This window comes from Glycine max, chromosome 8 (assembly GCF_000004515.6).
Source record: "Glycine max cultivar Williams 82 chromosome 8, Glycine_max_v4.0, whole genome shotgun sequence".
Lineage (NCBI taxonomy): Eukaryota > Viridiplantae > Streptophyta > Magnoliopsida > Fabales > Fabaceae > Glycine > Glycine max.
Window position 1 is genome coordinate 11480583 of NC_038244.2, and position 25627 is coordinate 11506209.

Consider the following 25627-nt stretch of genomic DNA (forward strand, 5'->3'; position numbering starts at 1 on the left):
CTATTTTCCCTTCAACTTCATACATATTCTTTTTCTTATATGTCGATCAGTTTTTTTTTTGTTTTAGTCAAACGAAATTATTTATGTTGAAATCAATTTTCAGTATCCTATGCTCGGATAAATATTTATCTTGTGCCACCCAATACCTGCTAAGTGGATATCAGCAAATGTTTGGAATATTTTCGGGAATATGTGGATATTTTATAAATAAAAAAATAATTTTAAAAAATAAAACACTTTTATCATAATTTTTATATTTACAGCAATATAAAAAAACTGCAAGGAGTAAAAACAAAATAAACATAATTTGCAATGAGTAAAAATAAAAAATTAATTTTGCAATGATGAAAAATAAAATAAAAAGTGTTAAATCGCAGTATTTAAGCCAAACATATATTATTATTTACAGTCTTAAATATGAAAGAAAAGGAGGTCTCTAGTTGGACTCTCTAGAAATGCCATAGTTTAAAATCTGAAGAAAGAATTTTACCGTTTCAAGTAATTTTATTCACTTGATCTAAATTAATCGGATTCTTAATATTTAAGAATACTAATAAACATATATTTTAAAAAATATTTATGAACGAAAAAAATACAAATGAATATATTCACTGTTGAGCGAGCAGCCACTTTCATGGAGAAAGAAATTATATATGGAGCTATAGCACACTAAATCACTACTAATAATATAGTCTGATCGAGTGTTTGACAATGTTAAGATAATTAACTAAATAACAGCATTATTTCTATTCCTATAATGCTCACCGTATCAACAAGTTGATGTAGTGGTTGAGATAACACTTTTATTCGTCTTCCCACATTAAATTAATTTTATTATAAAATTATAACTCGAATGCACACAGCAACACGTACCAATTAAATAATCAAAACTAATTAAAACGCCAGCTTTATAAATAAATTCTCAGAGCCGTGGGAAATTAAGTCATGTTAATAGTTAAGTCTTAATATTTATTTTTCCTCCTATACAATGTATGTGTATGCTGGAGAACAATCATTTATTATTATTTTATTCATCCTTGCCAACTTCACTTTACTCTTTCAAAAGCATATTCTTCCTCAGTACGTCGTACGAGATAATGGTCTTACACTAGACAATGCAACTTCTTGAGTAATATTCGTCTCATCAAGTTTGACTTCTCATTTGGCTCCAGAGTATAGTATCCCTGTAAATTGTTTCCCATATCATGACATTTACTTAGAGAAAGCAAAGAATGCAATTCATCAATTTAAAAATAAATAAATAAACGTTTATCAATAATGACATATCTGGCTACTTAACCTAAATTACGCGTAGCGCACTTTTTGATATAAAATATAGTGCAATGGATCATGACAATTACATAAATGCTTATCCTAACTTGCTTCCAATGATAAAATACCATATTTTATGTACACACAAGTAATGATAATATACATTAAAAAAATATAAAAGATGATTCCTTATCCTTTACAATTCTCGTGTCACAAATGGTTATTCATTGAAACAGAAAGAAACTGCAAGTGAATTTTATAAAGGGTAAAAGACAAGGACATCATTAATTTTCTATGATTAAGCTAGCACCGATGACATGAAAGTTGATAACTCATGCAAGGCATGCGTTGGCTCTCAAATATTAATGCTCATAGTTGTGGTCTGAGGGTGGACACATAAATGTAGAGACACACTAGCACATCGCATGCAAAAGTAAAGCTTATGATTAAAATATGAAACCGACCATGGACCCATTCATTTCACATCTTCATTGGGAACTCTAAGGCAAAATGAAAAATATGAGAGGATTTTTTTTTTTAAAAAAAAATGAGATGAAGACATGACCTAATCACCTTAATAGAAAGTTCAACTGCCATTATTATGTCATTCAATGATTTGTGTTATGCTTTGTGTCATATTTCACTCATGATTTCACAAACCTCTTTTTGAATATAAAGAATGATTAACGGTCATAATTTGCTTTCTTTTCTCTATTATTATTACCTTGTGAAGGGAACATTAATATTATCAGTAGACATCAAAACAGTGCCCCTTTTTAAAATTACTATAAAAATAAAAACCGTAAAATGATTTTAAAATAAAAACAAGATATGTTGTTTACACTTATTAAACTTGAGCTATATTAACACTCGATATATATTTAGTTATTTTTATTCGATACACAGATTATTATTAATTCAAGAGTAATATATATCTGATACTTGCTATGTAAGTTTTCAAATTCAAATTTTATATATATATACATATATATATATATATATATATATATATATATATATATATATATATATATATATATATATATATATATATATATATATGTATCAACTGAGTTAGTTTCACCTCAAAATATGATTATATTTTTCCATTCACCAAAATGTCTCTTGTCTAGATAAAACAAAAAAAATTAAAGAAGTCTAAAAGGTGAAAAGGAGTACGGGTATTGCAAGCTTAATTTGACCTAAGATTAAGATGTATGAATGTAATTAATTTATCCTAAAGTATAACTAATACATATTTTAATTAGCTTTCATAGAGAGTAATGAACATACAAGGCAGGTAAATGTTGGATGCGATTTGTCAAGAGGAGGGTGGTATGTTGACGAGTTCAATTCCTAGGTTTTCACCTCTAACTAAAGTGTAGGAAGACCAGAAGACCCCACATGCACGCAAGGTAGGGGAAGCAACTTTCAGAGGAGTTGATATTGGTATTTTTTTATTTTTTTATTGGGTGAAATTGATTTTGGTAGACTATTATTCAGAATACGTTATCAAATTAAGTATTTCATGTTCACAGTGAATTTTTAAAATATTTATTAAATAAATTAATAACTAAATAATAAATATTCCATATCTTATCTGAAAATTGAAATATTGATATTGAAAAAAAAGTAAGGTGGCAGAATAATAGTATTTACTTTTCAACCATTTGAAAGATTGTGATTTGCTGACGTTGATGGGTGACTGGTGATGCGTGGAAAAAACATCAGTCCTATCTTTGCCTTTATTGCATGTGGGAAACAAGCTTAAGTTAAGGGGCACCAATGACATAGTCAAGTGGGGAATCTAATTGAAATTCTAAGCCAATCTTGATAATATATATATCCTTGGACATGCCCTATCCCATTGTGAAAGTGCTTCTTATTAAGTGCTCCATGATCAAAGAAAATTAAGCTAGATTTTGAAGATCTTTGTGGTGTTGAAATCCACACACAAGAAAGATGATTCACTATCTGAATTATAAAAAAGAATAGATGAATATTATTCAGCATTGTGCACACCACAGTACAAGGACGAAAGTTACTTATATATATAACAAGCAACTTCAGCACTTAACAACTTTTATCTCCAAAAACAATTGGAGTAACTAATTCAATCGAATGAGTTAACTAACTTTTTCTTTTCAACTAACTGCTACATTCTCTTAATTTGAATTACATTTCCTACATGTGGTCATTGCAATTTGTCAAAGCACCAATGACAACTTTTTGGTTTAATAGAAAGCTTGTTAACCAAGAAACATATATACCAATACCTACCAACCAACTTATCATACGCACCTCTTTCATTTCCTGATACATAGCTAGCTTAATTTTCCCCTTTCCAAGTTTTTCTTTTTCTTTTGTTTTTTTCCACCTTCTCAAATTGTCCACAAAAGGCAAAACGAGATTTATTTTGTAATGCTTCTTGATTTTGGATAAGCATTAAGGTTTCATGAAAGGTTAAATCATACGAGGTGGCTAGCCTCTGATCACCCATATTGCGAAACCCAGCTCGGTGTGTAGAATATTTCACACACTATTAAATCCACAGTGCAAACCACTGCAGCAGAATTGATATAATTAAACCTATCTTCCTGCAATCTATTAATGGAAAAATCAAAATCACAAGGTCAAATTGCGGAAAGGTTTATGAAAACAACCTTCTACTCTATCTAATTATTAGTTTTAACACAACTAAGCACTTCCCGATTAATGCTTAATTAAATCGTTGCTTCATTTTATTTGATTATTAGATTTAATTTCAAATAATTTTCAATGTAAACGTTATTTAAAAAATAGTTATTAAATGATCGTGTGTATAACATTTTATTTTTATATTATTTGTCCATCAGTTAAGTTAACAAATAAAGAAATTATCACTACTACAGTGAATCCTTTCTACATCAATTCTTGAAGGTGTCCTACATTGATTCTTGAACCAATATCTTTTTAGCACTATATTAAAATATCATCATGGGTTTCTCTACATAAATCAAGTTATATCTTACATCAGTTTGTTGCCATAAAATTGATGTTAAAAGTTTCACTTACAGGATTTTTAGAACCAATGTAGAATCTAGTGTTTATTTTTTAACTCCACATTCTATTTTGTGTTCATTGTCTCATATTTTATAGTTGTAATTATGTATTCTTTTTTTTATACACCATCACCCATATGTTCATGTGTTGTCAGTTTTAGGTTCAACGTTAATTCAACACACAAGTTATATAATCAATAAAATTATAAAATGAAAGCTCACAATATATCAAAGGTTTTAACGTGAAAAATCCTCAAAGCAAAGATAAAAATCATGGATCTTCTAAACCAAATAACACTATATTATCAACAAGTACTATATACAAATAAGCAGGTGCACAATCAATGCACACTTTTATCAAAATGAAAGTTAATATCAAAAATTATATTAAGGGAGTAATTTGATATCAAAGTTAATATTGACGGATTATTGTAATACACTCATTATTAAATTACCATTTTGATATATTTTTTTTATCATTATATCGATAACACTTGAATATTTAAATAATCAAATATATGTTAACTCGGATTTTTTTCAATCCTAAGTAGATATAAATATGGAGCATAGTTTTAGCTCAAGTTGTATTAGTATATTTGGAGATTCTTTATTCTGTTAAAATTGAATCCTAGCTAAAAGACATTACTTTGGCGTGTTATTTCAATGTCGATCGACACCTGTTCATTAACTCTTTTTTTTTATCCAAATTTTGTTTAAAGAAAAACCGAGATAAAAATTTGTTGTCTGTTTTTAGTTTGCTCGTATTAATCAACTGAGATTAATTCAGTTTGATTTCATTCCTTTTATTACTTTTTTCTTTCACTTTACTAATTCACATATTTTAAAGTGTATATATATATATATATATATATATATTATAATGAGTCTCTTTCAGATTACAATAGAATTAGATAAGGTTATAACCAGGGAAGAATCCAAAGGGGGAATTAGAATTAATGAGTTTCTTTTGGTAATTTTTATTTGTATAATACATTTTTAAGTTCATTAGTGTAAAATTATATAAAATTATTTTTCTATATTATTATAATAATAGTTAATATTAATTAGTAAATAATTATGTAAAATTAGTTATGTTTATTGTTTTATTATAATGATTAAAGTAATAAGTAGTGTAAAATTGTATAAAATTAGTATAAAGGTTATCATTATTTAATATAAAAATTAGTTAATTTTATGTGTAAAAATAGATTTTTTTTAAATTATTATTTATTGAAAGTTAAACATTAATATAATTATAAAGAAAGAAAAAAAATTAATCCCCTTTATAAAATTTCTGGATCCATCTTCGATTATAACGTAAGTAAACAAATAAGATAATATGAACTTATACATTATGCTACATAAATTTTTTAAAAAATACATTCAAGATCAAATGTCCATGATGGTAATATCATGTGTTTTTCAAATTGAGTTTTTATTAGTGTAGTACTTGAAATCAACTTTCATTTATTTCTGTTGGTTTCTTTTGGCTACCTTAGTCGGTAGAATAACATAGAGATCTTATCAGATTTGATAAATCTTTTAATATAGTACATTTATTTAAAATTATAAGATCTTTTTTTACGTAAAAACTATAAGATCCTAAATCACTCAAACTCGTCGCAATTAATTTCCCTAATCTTTTTGGGGATAGTAAGTCTTAATTATACTCAACTTCTTTTGGCTACCTTAACTGGTGTTGAAGTGTTTAATTAATTAATAAGTTTTAATAATGCTTTTATTTTTCAATTTTTTTATTTATACTATATAAGGCTATTTTGCGAACTATATATAATGTATTAACTATGTATTGATTTTAATTTTAATTTACAATTATTGTTAGACCAATTTTTATCATTTATACTCATTTTGTGTCTAACATGGAGATTATTATAAGTTTATAACACGCTTCAACTCCAAGAAAGTAACATCAATCCTTGGTTTATCTCAATGCATTGTTTTCAAAGTTCTAAGTTTTGGGTAAGGTGAGCCACCACCACTAATCACCAATTCACCATCTAACTCCGTCGGAGGCTTTCCACTTTCACCATGCATTTATGACACTAAACATACATCCAATGAAATTTTTTATCTTTTACTACACAATTTGTGGAAATTCCAATTTTTATGTAACCAATAACTATATATATTTATACACACAAACCCACAACCATATTGGAGTTTGTAGCTTGCTAATTAAGCAATCATCAATAATGGAGCTTAATATCTTATGTAAGCTTTATATTTCCCTCTTAAACATAATCAATGAACAGTTTCTGAAACATTGGATATTCTAATCAATCGCTTGATTTAAAAACTATTTTATGGTCATCTAATTTGAACAACGCTGTTGTATTCAATTAGTCATGACTTGGTGAATTAGTGTGGCTTGGAATTCTGAATAATTTCAACAGTTTCAATAACAAATATAATCATTAATTAATAGTAGTACCATTAATACATAACATACAATAGAACCCCTAGAATAGCACCAAAAACAAATGACGTGATGAGTGCGTGTTATGTGGTACCAAACTCCATGGCATGATGTGGCTGCCATCTTCAACACGCAAGTAGCAATGATATATTTGAAGGTTAATGAGACAACAATTTTGTACCTAAGTGTTACCGTGTCCTTAAATGATGTGACGTAAAATATGATTGATTTAATTATATAATGGCAATAATATACTATTATTGTATGACTAAATTAACCATATTTTATATTACATTATTTGAAATAAGGCTATCCTTTAAGAATATTGTAGAATCGTAAAAGGAAAATAAAATGGACCGATCGAGCCAAACTAATATTGAGATATAGAATTTTAAAATAATAAAAAACTTTTGACTTTTAGACACCTTTCAAATCTCATTCTTATCTGCTGAATCTTAGAGTGAACCATCCAAAAGAAAAAGACAATGATTCAGACTGGGAAATGGTTGAAGCAGACAGGATTAAAGGATTAAACAGGATAATCAAAATTCATATGCTAGTGGTTATATGGTGACGGTGTGATTGTGAACATGATTAGTATAATAATTATAACTATCATGACCAAAGCATGAAAATGTTTTTTCAAAAATAAAAATCCAAATCACATTATTTTTTTTACTAATTTTATTTTTTAAAAATTTACTCAATAAAAAAATCTTAAACATGATTAGTGTGGCTTGGAATTCTGAATGATTTTAAAGATTTCAATAACAAATATTAAGTAGATTAATGAGGAACTTCTGTTTTTTTTAAAAACATTGTCCTTTTTAGGATTAGATGAAATCTTTGATAATGTGGTGACGGCAGAAATTGTGCTCTATTATTAGTCTAATGAAACTCCTTATCCTACACCCCACCAATTTTCCTTATATAAAACATTCATCTTTGGGTTTCTCTGCCTGCATGTCCAGCACTTGAAATTGATCCATTCAAATATGGTTTTGCTGGCAAACCCTCAATTCACCACAAAAATTTGACCAAGCAAGCTAAGGTGGGAGAAATTGCTGAGTCATGGTGAATCTTAGTCATTGATTTGAAGTAAACATTAGGAGACAATAAGTGGGCTTGTTGTTTCTCGCCAATAATGACAATTGAATTCCCATTGCCCATCTCAACCTCCACAAGTTTACCTTTTATTATGGCTGCAAAAGAGAAGCCCAATTCGGACTCTATATATTACATGTTTGATTTATAGTTTGAAAATATTACCATGTGTTCTAAAAGTAAATCCAACCAATAAAAAAAATAAATGCAAAAATAAGAGTCTGAATTCTTTTACAAAATAATTTTTACCTCAAACGTAATTTTACAACTGCAAACCAAACATGCTCAATATCTATTTTACCTTTTAAGCCATTGAAAAGGAGATGATTGACCATTGGAAAGTTTTAGGGTGATACGTGTTTGATTTGTCAAGCTTGTTCAATTTGCAACTAGTCCAAACAATAACACAAAGTCAATTCACTTTTACGAGCATCCATCAAGACACGAGTGTTGGTACCACTTATTCGTGAACATGTTTAGGATGAATGTGTGTATTTAGGGCATAGTCAACTTACAAACGCCATTGTGATTTCAAAACAAATATAAAATAATTCTTGTTAATGTTACATTTACTTCGAGAACAAGTTCATTACGGCTCTACTAGGAAAAAGATGATGATTAGAACCTTATGAATCAGATGGCAATAACATTAGAGCACCTTTACTTAATAGCATTATTGCTTTACCACTTTTCACCGACAAGCCATTTTTTTTTTCGAAACGAAAAGGATAGCATGCATAACTTGAAAACATCAGTTAATCGAAACAAGTGTTTGATTAGCTATAAAAATGGTTTTTAATAATTATTATTTTTATACTCAGTTATAAAAAATAAGTATTGGAATTATATAACAGAATCATTATAATAAAAAAAATAGATAAAATTATATACAATGCATTGGAAAAAATTCAATCTAAAAACACTAAGCCCAAATCATACTCAGAAAATTTTGGGAATGCTGATGAAATGGCAGCCATGCACTAAGCACCCGATACTTTTTTTTATATACTCACTAGATACTTACATGTACATGTTTAACAATGGATTAAATTCAAGACAATTGTTTTTTGAATTGAAAAAAGATCACAAGTTTTTTGTTAAAACTATTTTTCTTCAAAAATAAGTTAATCCAAATGCATGATCCTCCCAAAAAATAAATGATTTATAATCTTCCAAGGGATACGTCATACCTATCAGCCCACAAGAAGAAACAATGGTCTACGCAGACAGTGATTTCTGAGTCATTGCTATTTCATTCAACCACTAGGCTCTAACTATTGGCAATTTCCTGAAGAAAGACCAGCCAAAGTAGAAATTGTCGAGAAATGCTGAAAAATCTACATCCATTTTCAGTTAGTTTTATACATTTGCTACAATGAAAAACACATGTTTTCAATGAACCACAAATTATAATATTGAATCAAGTACAAGCATGTTAGGGTCATGCAATAACCTTGATGTCCGTATAGTCAGCAAGGTTAGTTCCCAGCAGCTGTGTCATTTCTACACTGTTCAATGGCTGGAGGAAGCAAAAGCCTAAGCCTACTTCTATACCTTGTGATACGTTGTAACCGTTCTTCCCTTAAACTACATGCAGCAAAGTAATTACAACATTGTTAATATATTTATTTCATCCAAAAGCATAGTATATCACACACAAAAAAGAAAAGGACCATGCATGCTTTCCAAAATTATAAGATAGTGTAAGGAACATCCCTGTAGGCATCCACGCTTTACCCAAAGGTACAAACACTCATTCAAGGGAAAAAGAAATAAAGGGCAGTAATTGTAACAGTGAAGGATCAAATATGGAGCAAAGAAAATATGCATATGCTTTAAAACAATCTATTTTGAGGTTACAATTAAAGATTAAGACAAAAATAAGTTATCAGCCAGAAAAGCTAACATAAAAAGGGATAATTCCCATTTTCAAGATGACTCAGCGTCGTGCCATCATCCACCATATGAAAGGTGATATAAGTCCAAAATAGGCCTTGATTCCGAGACAACAGAAAAGGGAACAAATTCATTTAGAACTGAAAATTTGCATATGCTTGAATGAAACAATATGTTTCAACAGGGTTTATATTTGAACAAATATCATCATAAAGTCTATTATACTAATCATCCAGCAATATTGCGAAACATGATTATAATAGTTAAACATTGGTTGGAATAGTCAAGCTTGATGATAGTGCAAAGAGTTTTACATCAACACTGGGTCAATTAAAAACATTCAATATCGCAAATAGGAATGTGGCAAACAAGTTAGTCATATAAAAGTGCCAAATTTAAGTGATTTAAATATCAATGAAATCCTTTCAAAAAAAATGTCAATGGAATAGATTTTATTGGATCCTCATGGAATGACAAGAAGCCTTTATTATGCATGTCATCAAAGATAAAAGAGATCATTCAGACTTACAGCCTGTTTGAATAAGATTCATTTACTGCAAACAAAAGTTTTATGCTCCCAAGACATTTAACAACAGAAAGAAGAAGCTCCTTCGACTGAACACACAGTAAAACAAGCAGGCACTTAATTGAGTCCTCTGTTGCTTCTTTCTCTTATAGTGTACCTTTGAGAGACATGTATTTAAGAGAAGAAAAGGCCCACATTTTATTTAATACTACCTCCAGTCCTTTTTATAAGAAACAAGTTTCAGTGTAAAATTCACTATAACTTGTTTCTTATAAAAAGGACCAAAGGGAGTAATACTTTGATAGAGAAAGGAAACTCCATACCAATGTAATTATGTATTACCATTTTCAGAATTACATTAATGTTTATGAGGTGATAAATATGTAAAGTGCATAAAATCTCTAATAGAAAAATGTTTAAACTGCAGGCAGAGATCATATTAGAAAACCAAAGGCTTTTAGCAAATATTGTCATATTTAAATTTAAGTAATTTACTGATGCTGTATGGGCTTCTCATCTCCTAGCAAAGTTCATATGCTATGTGCAATAGTTATTACAAGACAACTTCATGGTTTTGACTTTAATATCCAATCAGCATGGACCTTCTAAGATCTTGAGTCCATCTCTAAACTTAAGAATTGGAATGACTTATAACAGTTGTAACATGACTTTACAATTTTCACATAACTTGTATATGGTTAATCTACAGCATTCAGTAGATAGATATATTTGACAACTTGTGTACTGTCAACTGAGGTTGTGAAATTACTTGAGATCGGAAAGGGTGGGAAAAATTGTAAATGATGACACAGATTGTAAGATCCTACTAAAAATATAAAAGTGTATTCTAATATAAAAAGGATAATTAAAGTATGTAATAAGTCCACTAAAATTCAATAATTTTGATATATATCTAGTAGTCATTGTATTATTAATATCCTAATTCTATTTTATATTCAATAATGATTATGGAAAGGAAAAAAGAAGGAAAAAAAGTGTAGAAAGAGGGGGGTAAAAAAAAGAGAAACCAAAGTCATAGGTTATTTCAAAGGCCCAGAACAAGCCCAATCAATGTGAGTTTCAGAAACAACCAAAACAAAGTCTATATGATCCACACAAACCAAAGTGATCTTAGAGACATGGTAAGAAACCTACAAAAACAAAAAGGAAAGAAAAAGAAAAGAGACCCACAATTGATAGTGATCCAAGACAGAGGTCAAAAACAGGGAAAAAATTGAAACAAGAGAGGTGCCATACTCAGAACAGTCAAAAAACAGAGAAAAGTTGTGGTGTTTGGGAGAGGAAATAAGTCACAAATCAGTCAACTGAGTGGGACAAGAGAGGTGTCACTTGAAAAGAAGAGCTCTTAGTGGCAAAGACCAATGAAATGGATTTTCTCTACAATGGGTTGCCCAAACTAATAGAGGACTATCCAAAGAGGAAGAGTGTGGCTTAGATGGGCTCAACATGGATGGACCAATCACTTAAGCAAGGAGTAAGATATTTCAAGAAGAGTTTGGCAAGAGACTAAATTCTCTCATGGAGGAAAGAGAAGAAATGAAGTTCATTTATTTTAGCCAACTTTTATAATAAGATTTGTTTTCGTTTTTAATTATATTTTTGGGCTTGTAATGGGCTGCTATTTTTTTATTGTTCTTTTTAAGTCTTTTAATTATTAGATTAGTTATTGGGCCTTGGGCCTCATTTAGGGTTATTAGTAGGATTTATAAATTGACTCTTTATGAAATTTCATATCAGACACGAACAGAGTGTCTTTCTTGGTTCTTGTGTGGAACCTTAGGTTCTTATCAAAGAATTTTATTCTTTGTGGTGAATCATCCTCAACTTATTAATCTCTCAAGATTGTGGCGATGTTCTTTCCATCTCCTTCTCTAATTCCGCTTTATCCTTTTATTTTTTTCAATTTCATAGAGCCCGAATTGGTTCCCGAGTTTACTGATGCTAAAAATTAGATCCGCAAATCAGAGAAAAGTTGTGGTGTTTGGGAGAGGAAATGAGTCACAAAAGTGTGGATCTTCAACTTGCAGGAACATGAGAATCTCATGAGCTAGCAAATCGGCTTGCCAATCATCAATCATGGTACGATTCCACTCCTCAACGATCCTACCCTGAATCAAGCATGGAAGCCATCCATAATTCATAGGATCTAACAATCTTACAAGTTAAATCACAATTTTTTACAACCTTGCTGTCAACTCGGTCTAGCAATGTTTTGACAACAATTCATGCATTCACAAATTCACATAAACTGTATGGTTAATCTACTTCATTCAGTTAATAGTTGTATCATTGTATGTTACAATTCATAATGCCTTGTCAACTCAGTCATGAAATGTTCTTACACAAGTCATTCGTAAATGATGAATAAATAAACCAGAAGGTGAAAGGGAGGGTTAAAAATAAAACTTACCAAGCTCTAACCTTCTTGGCACGTTTAATATGTCTCTTCAATAGATCTTGAGGTGATAAGTGCTCAACAGACTGCTCATTCTGAAAGCAGCAATGAGTAGAACATAGGATATGAATTAATAGAATTCAAATACTGACATAGAATTGAAGTGAAAGAAATAAAATTTCAACAGAAGCATTGCTTTAAAAAAAATCTGCATGAGAAGAGTTCTATTCTACAAAGCTTATTCAACAACACAAGTATCAAAGAAATATCTATTTTCCATGTACATAAGGATTTTACATTCACAAATTTGATTGCTTTAAATTAGTCAGTTAACCAGAAAAGAAAATCCAACCTCTTCCTTCTCATCTTCATCTTTTTCATCTTCTTTCTTGTTTGACAGATAACTAGCCACCATAGATGCAGGCAATGGTTTAGGAAGAGCCTTCATTACATCTTTCTGCTGTGACTTCCAATTACAATGAAGCATAAGATAATAAATAAATAACACATCAAAATAAACATGCATATAAAATATTCATCCTCCACAAGTAAGTCATTGATAAAAAAACTAGTAAATTCCTGTATATTTGTCATTATTTATAACCAATTTTAAGACCACATAGCAATAGATCATCCCCAAAAAGCTAAAGCTTCTAAATAAAACCTAGTATTTTCCTGTAAACTTCAGTCCCACATTGGAAGGATGAGATTCTAGTGAGTTTAAATGCAGTGTTATCAAAATCAGACTGGTCACCAACTCGTATGTGTATCAAGTCGATGGGTCATTGGTCAGATCAGTGAGTCACTAGTTGAATTGCATGAACCGATATAAATTCAAGTAACATAAATAGATATTTGTAACAATAATATTATTTATGTTGTGCATATTACAAAACATAATTGTAATCTAGTGGTAGATTAATCTTATGTAAAGGAAGTGGTCTAAGGTTCAAAATCTGCAGGTAGCTACTTTTTTCTATTTTTGCAGTTTTGTGATTGAGAGTTGCATTTGTGGTTTCCTGCTGTTAGTGTAGCAGTATTCAACAAAGAAATTGGTTCACCAGTTCAACTAGAGGCAATTTCACCAGTTTAATCCAGTTCAAAGCCAGTTTAATGACATAAACACCAAGTTACATAAATAAATAATTGAATAAGAAAACCAACCTGACTATGGGCCCAGTTCCTAATCAAACCAATTTGACTGGCCAGGCCAAGCCAAGTTTTATAACTCTTTATAAGGCTTTGGACTCTCCAACTACAAGAGCTAGCTTTTGCTATTTAGTTCTCCCCAAGGTCTTGCTGGTGACACCATCATCAAAGTTTTTCTCCCAAGATCCTATTAATTGGTAGCAAAGTTTTTCACCATGTTTCTTAGCTACAAACAAGAGGCATAGGTGGTGACACCAGCATTTCATTGTTTGCCTGGAAATAGTCGAAGGCTAGTACACAACCAACCCACTTGGGAATCGGGGCTAAGACATGGAACTTGAGCTCCCCATAGAAAGTCTGGTGTTGAGATCCCACATCAACTATAGATATGGTTAAAATAAAGCTTCCAAAGGCTTGGGCAATTCTCTCCTTATGACTTATGAGATAACTTTTGGGGTTGAGTTAGGCCTAGTCCAAGTTCAAGATGGTATCAATAACCTGAGCTATTTCTTCACAAACAAATGTTTTTTCCTTTTCTTTTCCACTAGAACAATATCAATGCTTCGCTGGTCCAGGTCTCTGCTGCCATGCCTTTTCGCCAACATCACCCAATAACCAAGAGCCCCCTTTGCCAGTAACCTTCCTCCATCATAGCCCATCATGCCACCACACAACCTTCTACTCACTTGTTTGTAACTGGCACATGAGCCCTTTTACAAGAGATCAGCCTGCCAACAAGCTGTCAGCAACCTCACCCAGCCTGCCCCCAGCCACAAGTCAGTATGGCGTCCCCCCCAGATCCGATTCTACTATTACATCTGAGAGTTTCACCAATGTTCCTCTCATTGTGAAAAGCACACTGGGTCTGCCAATTATCCAGCTTTGGTTCAAGGGATGAAGTCGTTCCTATCGCCTCACCAAACTACTCACAGATATCCTCACCAAAGACCAATCATGTTGGAAACAAATTGGTGCATCCTTATCTAGCGTTTTGTGTTATTCTCTAGATGCTAAGTTGCAGGTTCAATATTCTGCCTTCAAGACATGCTATGACAATTGGAACAAAGCATGGTTCTGATTACATGGAAGATCCTCATCTTTATCACTCAATTGTTGGTGCTTTGCAATATGGTACACTTACCAGACCAGAGGTTGGTTAGTGCTAATCGGATCTGTCAGTTTCTTTTTCAACCTCAGGAGCAACATTAGAAAGTGGTTAAATGCATTTTACAGTACCTTCAGGGATCTATTTCCTTTGGCCTACTACTGCAGCCTGCACCTGCTGACCAACCCCTCTCTTCAAGCATACTGGTGATGCTGACTAGGGTAGTGAGCATGATAATAGGCAATCTACTCCTGGATCATGTATTTTGTGCTTCTAATCTTGTCTCTAGGGGGATCTTTACTTCAAGAATTTAAGATCACCACTCACTCCAATCATCATATTTTGTAACAATAACAGCAGTCTTCTACTGTCACATAATTCTATTCTACACACTAAAACAAAACACATGGAGCTAGATCTTTTCTTGGTCAGAGAAAAGGTCCTTAGTAGGAATCCACATGTCTACCATATCCCTGCTCAAGACTAGGTTGCTGGTGTTCTCACCAAGGCAGTCTCAGCTCCAAGATTCTGGAACTCGCACAACAAACTCAAGTTCTGGACCAGTGAACTGATCCATCCCACATGAGTTTGTGGGAGCATGCTAGAGTATATACAATAGCTTCTAAGCTTAGTTTACTCTCATCCAGCTGTCATTTTTTGTGACAGTTGTCAGTTATCTATATTAACTGAGTTGTTGATCAGAACTAGGATTTTTTTTGTATAAATATTAATCATCCTTGTATTACCATTGAGAATTTATTAATATCGAAATCATTTTCATTTTTCTTCTCTCTACTTTTCATAATTAATAGTTGAGATCACTCTAAGAGCTTCAAATCACCCTTGCTAATGTACTCACTGCCCACAATACACCATCAGAATGGAGGTCTTAATGCATTGGATTTGGAAAGGCTAACCTGTGAAGATATATGTTGAAACATTCACTGTGTTGCAGAATGAATTTTCTGATTTCACCTCAAGGACAAGGCAAAACTCAGGGAGGGGGAGGTATTGTTAGATCCCCCCCCCCCCCCCCCCCCCCCCCCCCCCGAAAAAAATAAAACAAAGTGTGTGCACAGCAGGGGGAACAAGATTACACCCAACTTAGCTCTGTTAATGCAGCCAGCGAGTAGAATGCAAATGAGTGTAGCTAGGTTGTTATAAAAAGGAGAATAGATAACAGGTGGTCAGTTTTGGTGAAGTTGTAAGTTATAACTGAATCAAAGATAAGCCTGGGCCCTTGAAGTCCTGGAACATTTGTATATTTTATTATTCATCTCTATCTCCTCTAGGAAGCCATTCTCCAGAGAATGCAGATCACCCATAATCAAGTTTCACCTTTGATATTGAGTCATTTTCCATCTTTTTCCTAACTCTTTCAACTTACAACTCATTCATTCAAAGGAAAACAAAGAATGCAACATAAAAACTGTATTAAACCTTAAGGCCTGTTTTATATTTTGAATGGTGAGTCCACTAACAAAATAAATAAATAAAAAAGCTCTATTCTGGTGAAAAGCAACTTTGGCTTTAATTATCTATACACCTTTCTCTAATAATTTGGTTTCAGATAAGTTAATTTTAGCTGATTTTCATCAGATTCAAATTCAAGTTTATCAAAGAAAGGTATATCCTAGACTCCTAGTCACATTTTTAAAACCTAAACTATGTGCTCTAGTTAAACACATAACCTGGTGAAAAAGAGGTTACGGGACCCTTGTTCATAGCATTATATAAAATTAAAACTCACTGCAACTGCAACACAATGAACACATTACTACTTGATGCAGTACCCACAGGAAAAGCATATATAAGCCATAACTTCTACTTATAAAAGATTCAATCATTGTCTCATTCCAAAGATGCCAAATGATAGAAAATATCATGCATCTTCATAGAATTAAGATCAATTATTTGTACAGCGTTTAAAAACCAATATATTTCATTCAAATTCCACACACACACACAAAAAAAGGCATGACCTCATTGAGAATCACCAGTATTTAGTTGTAGATTCAATATTTGCTATACATAGGAAAAGGTACAACCAAAATATTCATCAAGTTTCTCTAGTCAAACTTATTAAAAATGGAAGCTCAATTACAGCAAAGTTCAGTAATAATCGATGTGGATTTTATAATTTATCAAAGTATACATGCAATTAGCATCATCTCTTTAACATTAAACTAGAATTAAGGAAGAATATTTAGTCAGTCAATATCACATGCTTGAAATCAGAAGCAGATGAAAAATTATAAAAAGAGGAAGTACAAATATATAACTCAAACCTGGCTTTCTTCATTTATACCATTTCTCAACCAAGATCTACAAAGTGCATATAGAGAAGCATCCTCAGTTATTCTGACCTAAAAAATATGAAATATAACATAATTACCAGAACTAAAAAGAAAACACCAGGGACAGAGCTAGGATTTTGGCTCACAGGACTAATTCATCGTCATAAGTCATAACCAACACTACAAGTTTATGCATTGGATTCAAATATTTAGTTAACAAAGTGACAAGGTTGGATATAATATATGAAAATGTTTTGGGGCTTTTCAACTTAGTGTGTGTTTGGATTGGAGTTAAAATCATGGTGGAGCATGGTGAGTTGGGCCAAACTTGGTTTGACTGAAAGCAATGGTGAAGTTGAAGCAATTCCAATGGGAAAAAATCATGGTGAAGTTGAAGTAATAAGAAGTTGATTCTACTAAATGTAAAATCAACTTTGAATGTATTTTGTCTAATTTACCCCCACACTTATTATATTGGTTACACAGAGCAATATGAATATTATGAAACAACTCCACTGGTTACACAGAGCAATATGAGTATTGTTGTGATGGGGAATACTTATACAAATTATTTTTTATAAGGGTTATTGTTCAGTTAGTTATGATTCTATTTCAGAAGATAACATATAATATTAAAGATATATTCTCTTAATTTAATAATTAACATGAAATGAAAAAATTATGCCTATTCATTTTTATATATAGAAAAGTGTACATAGACATTAAAACCCATTTTGGTAACTACACACTCAAAATAAAATCTGATTCAAAGTATTCAAACAGCATTTTCTTAAAGAATCACTTTTTTATACCTGTTGTCCAAACAAAAATCATGCTACCACAACCCATTTTAACCATAATCAATTTTATAGAATCACATTGATCTAATCACCACATAACCAAACAATTCTATAGAATCAAGTTAATCTAATCACCACATATCCAAACACACATTTATATGTTGAATCATGAACTTATTTTGTTGCGCCAACTAATTACTAATTAAGCTACTGCCATAATAATAGTTAGAACTTTGTTTACTCTAAAACTCATTTAATCATTTTTCTTATTTGACTTCAAGTTAACAGGGAAAATTTCTTTCCTTTCTACATAAATTAGAATTCTTAGACCTCCCCTAGTCACATTGTAATGTTATCCTGTACTTGGGAAACATGTTCAAACTTTGAGTCTAATGAAACTAGAAAGTGAGTCATGTCAACTTGGGAAGCATGGTCAGTCTACTTTTAATGTCATTCATTCAATTTTAGGGCCCAAGTTGCCTTTAATCCTTCAAGTCTTAAGTAGTTTTTACTTTTATTGATTACTTCTGTTACTCCTTCAATACCCAGTTGTTTAGTCACTTTCAAACCAAAGATTTTGGTAAAATTATTCAAAGTATTTACACAATTTAGTCTGGAAATGTTGATCATATGAAGTTACATTGTGATAATCAAGTCATTCAAGTGGCTTTATATATTGCCTCAAATCCAATCTTTCATGGGAAGACCAAGCATATAGAAGTACAGAATTTGATAGTTACTTTGTCTAAGTCATCTCCGGGGAGGAAAACTGGTTCAAATCTGGAATAAAATGGAATGTGGGTTCTGGTTCCAAGGTTAGGTTTTGGGAAGATGGGTGGATGGCTGATGGGATCCCTCTAATGGTAAAATACCCTAGACTTTACTTGATCTCGAATAAAAAAACCCAGCACATTCAGCAGATGGGAAGTAGTTCAGCTAGAACATGGGAGTGGTGCCTGCAGTGGAGGAGAATACTTTTTGAGGCTGAGATACCTATGGGGGCTTGTTTTTTGGAGGAAATCCAACATATCAACATAAACGAGCAGCAACAAGACAGGTGGGTGTGGCTAAGCGACTCAACTGGGGTATATACTGGGGTATATACTGTAAGCAGTGCATATCAACTGCTTGACAGGGAATCAAGAGATGAGAACATAGATGGGGTATTTCAAGACGTATGGAAGCTAAAAATACCAAGTAAAGCTGTGTTTTTCGCTTGGAGATTAATACGTGATAGACTGTCCACTAAATCTAATTTGTCTAGAAGGAATATGGACATCACTGGCAAATTATGCCCATTCTGTAGGGAAAAGGATGAGGAGGCTGCCCATCTGTTCTTCAGCTGCCACAAAGTTATGCCGCTCTGGTGGGAGTGTTTTCACAGAATCCAAGACAGCACTTCATGCAGCACTCATTCTGCAGTACCTCTCTCTTGGTATCAAATAACATAGATGGCTCATTTGGTGGGTGTCCCTAACATGGTGCGTATGGAATCATAGAAACAAAGTGGTCTTTTCAAACGACAGCTTCAACGCCAACAAGCTGATGGAGGACGCTGTATTTTTCTGCTTGACTTGGTTGAGGAACCTTGAGAAAGGATTTGACATGTCTTTTCACTTTTGGTCAAGCAATATCAGAGAAGGTTTCTTTTTGTAATTAGGGGGAACTAGATTTACATGCTGGGATGATCTATATAATCTATACAGTCAGAGTTTTGGTTCCTTAATTCATGACGAGTAGTTTTGTATTAGGGAACCAAATCTCCACATGGGTGATAGATGATTGTACATATAACAGTACCCCTGGTACTGTTTTCATATTAATATATATTTCTATTTTTGCGGATCAAAAAAACTATTGAATTTGTTAACTCAAGTAATTAGCTTGCAGATGTTCGCACAGTTTCTTGTCCTGGCCCACCTCTATTCTCAAGGTTTACACAGGTCAGTGTAGTGTGATTTTGAGACCTCTGTTCAGTTTTTTTTTCCTCTGGTGTTGAGCAGTTTGCACTTCATGATACAATACTCAGAGGTATTAATTAATTTATGCTGTATCTTTTTCCTCCTTGTGCAAATTTTCTTTTGTTTTGTTATTGACTTGTTGATTATTTCTTGGATTTATTGGGATTTGTTGTCTAGATTATGTCGCTATGACTTTTTATTATTAAATACTAGACAAAATACAGGCACTCCATGCCGGGAGTGCCTTAACTATTTTTATTTTTTCATTTTTGAAGTTAAATGTAGTTGTAAATAACTACCATCTTTGAAAAGCTTTTGTATGGTAACTGCTTGTGATTGTGGGGTGATTTTTAAAAGTGATTAAAAGGTAAAATAGTCAGAAAATTGTGTACACCAAAAAGAGGTATTCCCTTTATTATTAGTATAGATTAATGATGACAATTTTAGGTAATTTTTATTTTGAGCATTTACAGTGTAGTATAATTATTTATCTTTCAGTATAGTAGCCCTATAGCTCTACCACTAGGTCCACTACAGCATTTTTGGGGTTTGCTGCTCTGCACCATTATCCATGATTATCAACAATGCTTATTCCTATTTTTTTTAAAATATCAATTTGAATTTATCACACAAATTTTCATTTACCATTAATTCTGTAACACATATAAAGCCACCCCAATTGCCAAAATCAGGCTCAATTAATTATATTTAAAAACTAATTAACATTTACCATATAAATTATATTTTTCCATTTATTTCTTTATAAAGCTATTCCTACACCACATTTCATATAGATATATTGCATCTTATAAGTTCTATGACAATTCTTCATCCATCTCCCTATTCTGTAAATTCAAATGTATGAATGATCTAGTAGACCAAAACCACTTCTCATTTAACATAAGAAAACTAACCAAAAGCACTTCTCCCTTATTCATAATCTTAATAAAGCCACCTCTAACTGCAAACAAAAGATACACATCTATCGTGCTACAGTGTCCATGTAATGACTAATGAATCATCAATCTCCAGTCTCCACAACTACACTTCACTACTCTACTTACCAAAGCCTTTTTTCCTCATATGACCAAGGGTGAAAGAAGACTAAATGATGAGTTACAGAACCAACTAGACCAGTGAATTTAAGGTAAAGAAGAATGGTTGGATTTCTATATGATGCCTGCAAAAATCGCAGGAGAAACTGACAATATCCACTATGCTTTATGGAACAAATTGTTGGACTTCTGAGAATAAACTCATCTATAAAAGTGGGTCTAAAGCACATGATTATCAAGGGGAAAAATTGAAAAAAAAAAAAAAAAAAGGAACAAATGGATTAAAGGCTAAGGGTTCATAACATTAGGAGACAGTAATACAGATATGGTTAGAAGTGACAAACATATGCTGTGCAAGTAATGCCTACAAACTGTCAAAGATATGTTTGTAGGCAGAAGATAAGCTCAGTGTGCATATCCCAACATCTTTTGGAAAAATATTTAAACAAGCACTTGCAATTACATAGAATGTAATTATATACACATACAAAAAGGAAGAGCATCACATTAACTGCAAATTAATGCAGCCATTATAAATACCATTCCAAGACATATAATGCAAAGGATGTAAAATAAGAGAAAAAGGGACTCACTTTTCGATCTCTAACAACAATGTAGGTATCCTCTCTGCTTTTTTCCCTGAGAAACCCAACAGAGATATCAATCCAACTCAATTACCAATCGAAAACACAACAATACACCACGATAAATACACATTCAAAAACTTCACCTCGTATTCGTATCTTTACCGCCATTAACATGAGCAACCGCAGACCGAGCAGCCGACTAAAACCAAACAAACAAAAATAATAACAATTTTAAATTCAGCATAATATTTATTTCCACCACAACACCAAAGATACACTTCCAATTTCAAACCAAACTGAATCCATTTAGGTACTATCATTTAAACAGGACAAAATCTAGAACCCCATAACAAAAAAGGAAAAACCATAACCATCATTTACTCATTCTAATATATATAACTCATTCACAAAATTGTAAAGTAAAGGGAGCTTAAGATTGGGAACCTTTTTAACGGGAGGCGAGGCGGCAGGTGCGGCGGCGGCGGCGTGAGAGAACGGCACGTGAGTCGGCGGCCGGGCCACGTGCAAGGCGTGACTGAAGTAGTCCAAGGGCACGCCGCCGTGCATCATGGAAGGCGGCGGGAACGGGCCTTGATCGGCGGCTCGGACGCCTTTGGGCGCAAAGGGGTAGACGAAGTGGGGGTTTGGGGCGCGAATTGGGAGGGTTTGTTGCTGGGAAGGGTAATGGTGGTGGTGCTGCTGCATCTGCGGCTGAGGGAGCGGCGAGATGGGTCGTGATGTGGTGGTTGTGGCGGCGGCGGCGGGGTCGAGAGGCATGGCAGTGGTGGTTTTTGAACGAGAATTTGAGTGAAGAGAGGAAAAGTTGTTTTGATTGTGGCGTGAGTTAGTTTGGGGGTTTTATTTGGAGAGAAGAAAAAGGGAGGGAAAGGGAAATTGGTAATAATTGTCCGGGAAAGCCAAAAAATTAATAACAGCTGGGTATGTGTGAGGTTTCGATGTGGACCGTTAATGAAAAAATAATATATAGTCTACGATTATTATGATCTCCATTAATACTCATGGACTTTATATCTCAAATTCTTAACTTCTTTTTTTTATTCATTTTCATTCAATGGATCAAAACCAATTCAATCTCAATTTTAATGATCGGTTATATTTGATGCAAAATTATCAATCTTTCACTAATTTAAATTTTCAAAATCCTTCCATTTCACCAAACTCATAAAATAACTCAAATATGTTCAATTTTCAACTTCCTATGTTCTCATTTCTATATTAATTTCCTATGTTTCAATCACCACTAATTAACTTCACCATGGATCATGGCACATCCATAGGTAGTAGTGAAGGTCAATCTTGTGAAATCAAAAAACATCATCTAAATATTAAGCTCTATTTTTTTCCCACTCAAATTGAATTAAATAATATTGCACGTGACAAAAAAAAAATAAAAATTAAAACACAACAAAGAGTGAGGTTCTTGATGATTGAAGATGAAATTTTCATCAAATTATGACTAAATGTTTTCAAGGATGCAATTGTGGGGGTAAATAAAAAAAGAGTTTTTTTCTTTAAGATAAAGCTATAGAATATTTGGCATATGCCAAGCATGAACAAAACAACTTTGAAGGAGAAAATGTTCAACTAGCCATTATTCAAATTAGTTGTTTGTTGTCTCTCCTTATATATTCTCACTACTAGAAAAAGGAATTTCTACAACGCAATTTCAATGACAATTCTATAAAAATCGATGTCATTAAAAATGCAATGATATTTTTGTAAATAATAACAAGCTGATGATATCAATTTTTACGAAACCGTTGTAAAATTCTCATCTTAACGTCATTTACTTCGATAACTATGTTGAAATCAAGCCATCAATGCTAGTTTTAAAAAAAATCATGGAACTTGCCCTTTTCCTAGCGAAAATCTCACTCTTGTGCCCTTATCTCACTTTTGGAACCTAAGTCTCACTTCTTCAACCCTTGAACCTAGGTCTCACTTCTCCAACTTAACACTTGCGTTCATTCACACACTATCACCGTTGTCATTACCGTCATCGTTGTGTTGTTGGCACACCTTCTCCATGTTTGTGTTCCTCTCTCTTAAGCCCTTTTCATATAAAATATTATTCATAAGACTAAATTATGTTTTGTCTTTGCAATATAGTGTGAATCAAATTTTGGTCCTCTATTTATTTTAATTCTTCAAATTTTAAAAATATGATTTTTAGTCTTTCAAATTTATTTAGGACTTAAAAATAGTTTTAAAAAATCATTTTAGTCCCTTTAAAGCTAATGGACTAAAGACTTTTTTTTGTTTAAATTGAGGGATTAAAATGTTAATTTTTTTTTAAAAAAAACGGGGACCACAACTAAATTCACCCTAAAATTTAAGATTAAAATCAAAATTAAGTTTTTTTTTTCATAATGCACGTATATTAGTGATTAAATCTTACATCCTTCTAGAACAGATTGACATGTTAGGCTACAAATCCATTGACTATCTTATCAATCTTATTATTAAACACCAAACATGTACCAAAAAACAGTCAATAAGCTAAATTATCCTGTTATACCTTATTTAAAAGTTTATTTTCTTATTTTTGTGTACATGCCTTATGTGCTCATTTTTAATACACTTTTACACACACTTAAAAAAGAACAACTAACCTTTTTCATTGACAAAGAAATAAAATAATTGATTGAGGTTTTGTGAATATTTATGAATAAGTGATATTTTTTGTATGGTTTTTAAATAACTTCATAGGTCACTATACTATTTAGCATATTTTAGTTAGGTTCCCTAAGGTTTTTTCTAGGTTTCATTATCTATATGGTCATAAACTATCTTAAAAGATTCAACATGGTTCTTAATTTTCTTTTAAATGCATCAATTTGATCATTTCCATCCAATTATGATGCTGATGTTGTTAAGACTGTGAATACCAACAGCTTAATACGGTTAAAAATCGTCACTATATTTATTATTTTTCTTTTAAAATATAACAAATCTACCTGGTTTGGGCATTAAAGGAGAGGCCCATGGTGTTAGAGAAGTGGCGGAAGCGATAGCGAGCCTGGAAGAGATAATTGGTTCGAGCCAATATGCAAAAACCAAATTCATCAAAGGAAAGCACAAGGAGTTGCCTCCAACCTACACGAAGCTTGTTCTCATTCGTCTCAATAAGACTGTTGCTGCTAGCAAGCTCATTAAGGTGAAAAACTCCTTCAAGCTTGCACCAATCAAACCTGCTCCGGTTAAAGCCGTTGTATTGTTGCTCCCAAGGAGCCCAAAGCTGTCACTTCATAGGTCATTAGACTATTTAAATAAAAAATACGGTCATTATTCGTAAATAAGAATCATTGACATTCGCAATCTTAACAAGATCAACTTAATTGGACGAAAAATATCAATTTGATGCATTTTTTTTAAAAAAAATGAGAATTAAATTGAAACTTTTAAAATAATTTGAAGACCAACTTGATAATTAAACCTAAAAAAAACTTTAGGGGACCTAATTAAAATATGTTAAATAGTCTAGTGACCTATGAAGTGATTTAAAAGTAAATTAAAAATCATACAAGAATATCACTCATTTATAAATATTCATAAGACCTCAATCAATTATTTGATTTCTTCATTGATTAAAAAGGTTGGTTGCTCTTTCTTGAGCGTGTGTAACATTATTGAAAGTGTATTAAACCTAAAAAAAACTTTAGGGAACCAAATTGAATCTTTTTAAATAATTTGAAGACCAAAATGATAATTAAATCTAAAAAAAAACTTAAGGGGACCTAATTGTGGCTTTCGTATCCATGTAACACATATAGATTACATAATTCGTATGAGTTATACGGATTTTTTTAAAATTATCAATAAAATAATTTTATTTATTTTTTAAAACAGTAATTTTTTATTTATAAAAAGTATTATTTTGATTTTTGCTTTAAATAATTATTTTATTTATTAAATATAAATATATTAATTTGCTTTTTTTGTAAATAGTTATTATTTATC

The 25627-nt window shown here is 31.9% G+C and overlaps 1 protein-coding gene and 1 non-coding gene across 7 annotated transcripts; one reads left to right on the top strand and one right to left on the bottom strand.

The window, feature by feature from the left end:
• Nucleotides 1–8998: 8998 nt before the first annotated feature.
• On the bottom strand, nucleotides 8999–22556 carry LOC100808873 (uncharacterized). Of its 6 annotated transcripts, none has more exons than XM_041018191.1 (8): nucleotides 22091–22556; nucleotides 21790–21845; nucleotides 21653–21698; nucleotides 17235–17312; nucleotides 13045–13149; nucleotides 12708–12787; nucleotides 9308–9441; nucleotides 8999–9191 (listed from the first exon to the last, which is right to left on the bottom strand). In XM_041018191.1, the coding sequence occupies exons 1-7, from the start codon at nucleotides 22421–22423 to the stop codon at nucleotides 9333–9335; spliced, it is 807 nt and encodes a 268-aa protein (XP_040874125.1). In that variant the 5' UTR covers nucleotides 22424–22556; the 3' UTR covers nucleotides 8999–9191; nucleotides 9308–9332. The 6 variants fall into 6 exon arrangements, with proteins under 6 accessions (XP_040874125.1, XP_006585335.1, XP_006585337.2 ...); XM_006585272.4 differs by having other exon boundaries at nucleotides 13045–13158; XM_006585274.4 differs by having other exon boundaries at nucleotides 8999–9441.
• On the top strand, nucleotides 10482–10569 carry MIR10405B (microRNA MIR10405b). The gene has a single exon (NR_161696.1). It is a non-coding gene; the product is annotated as a microRNA MIR10405b (primary transcript).
• Nucleotides 22557–25627: the final 3071 nt, after the last annotated feature.

Bases quoted from the DNA above. Each gene is read 5' to 3' on its own strand.
- LOC100808873 (XM_006585272.4), bottom strand. From the start codon at position 22,423: ATGCCTCTCGACCCCGCCGCCGCCGCCACAACCACCACATCACGACCC. The intron at 21,846-22,090 runs GTTCCCAATCTT...GTTTGGTTTTAG, and splicing joins CCTCGCCTCCCGTTAAAAAG to TCGGCTGCTCGGTCTGCGGT. The intron at 17,313-21,652 runs GTGAGTCCCTTT...CATATTTTTTAG, and splicing joins TTGTTGTTAGAGATCGAAAA to GTCAGAATAACTGAGGATGC.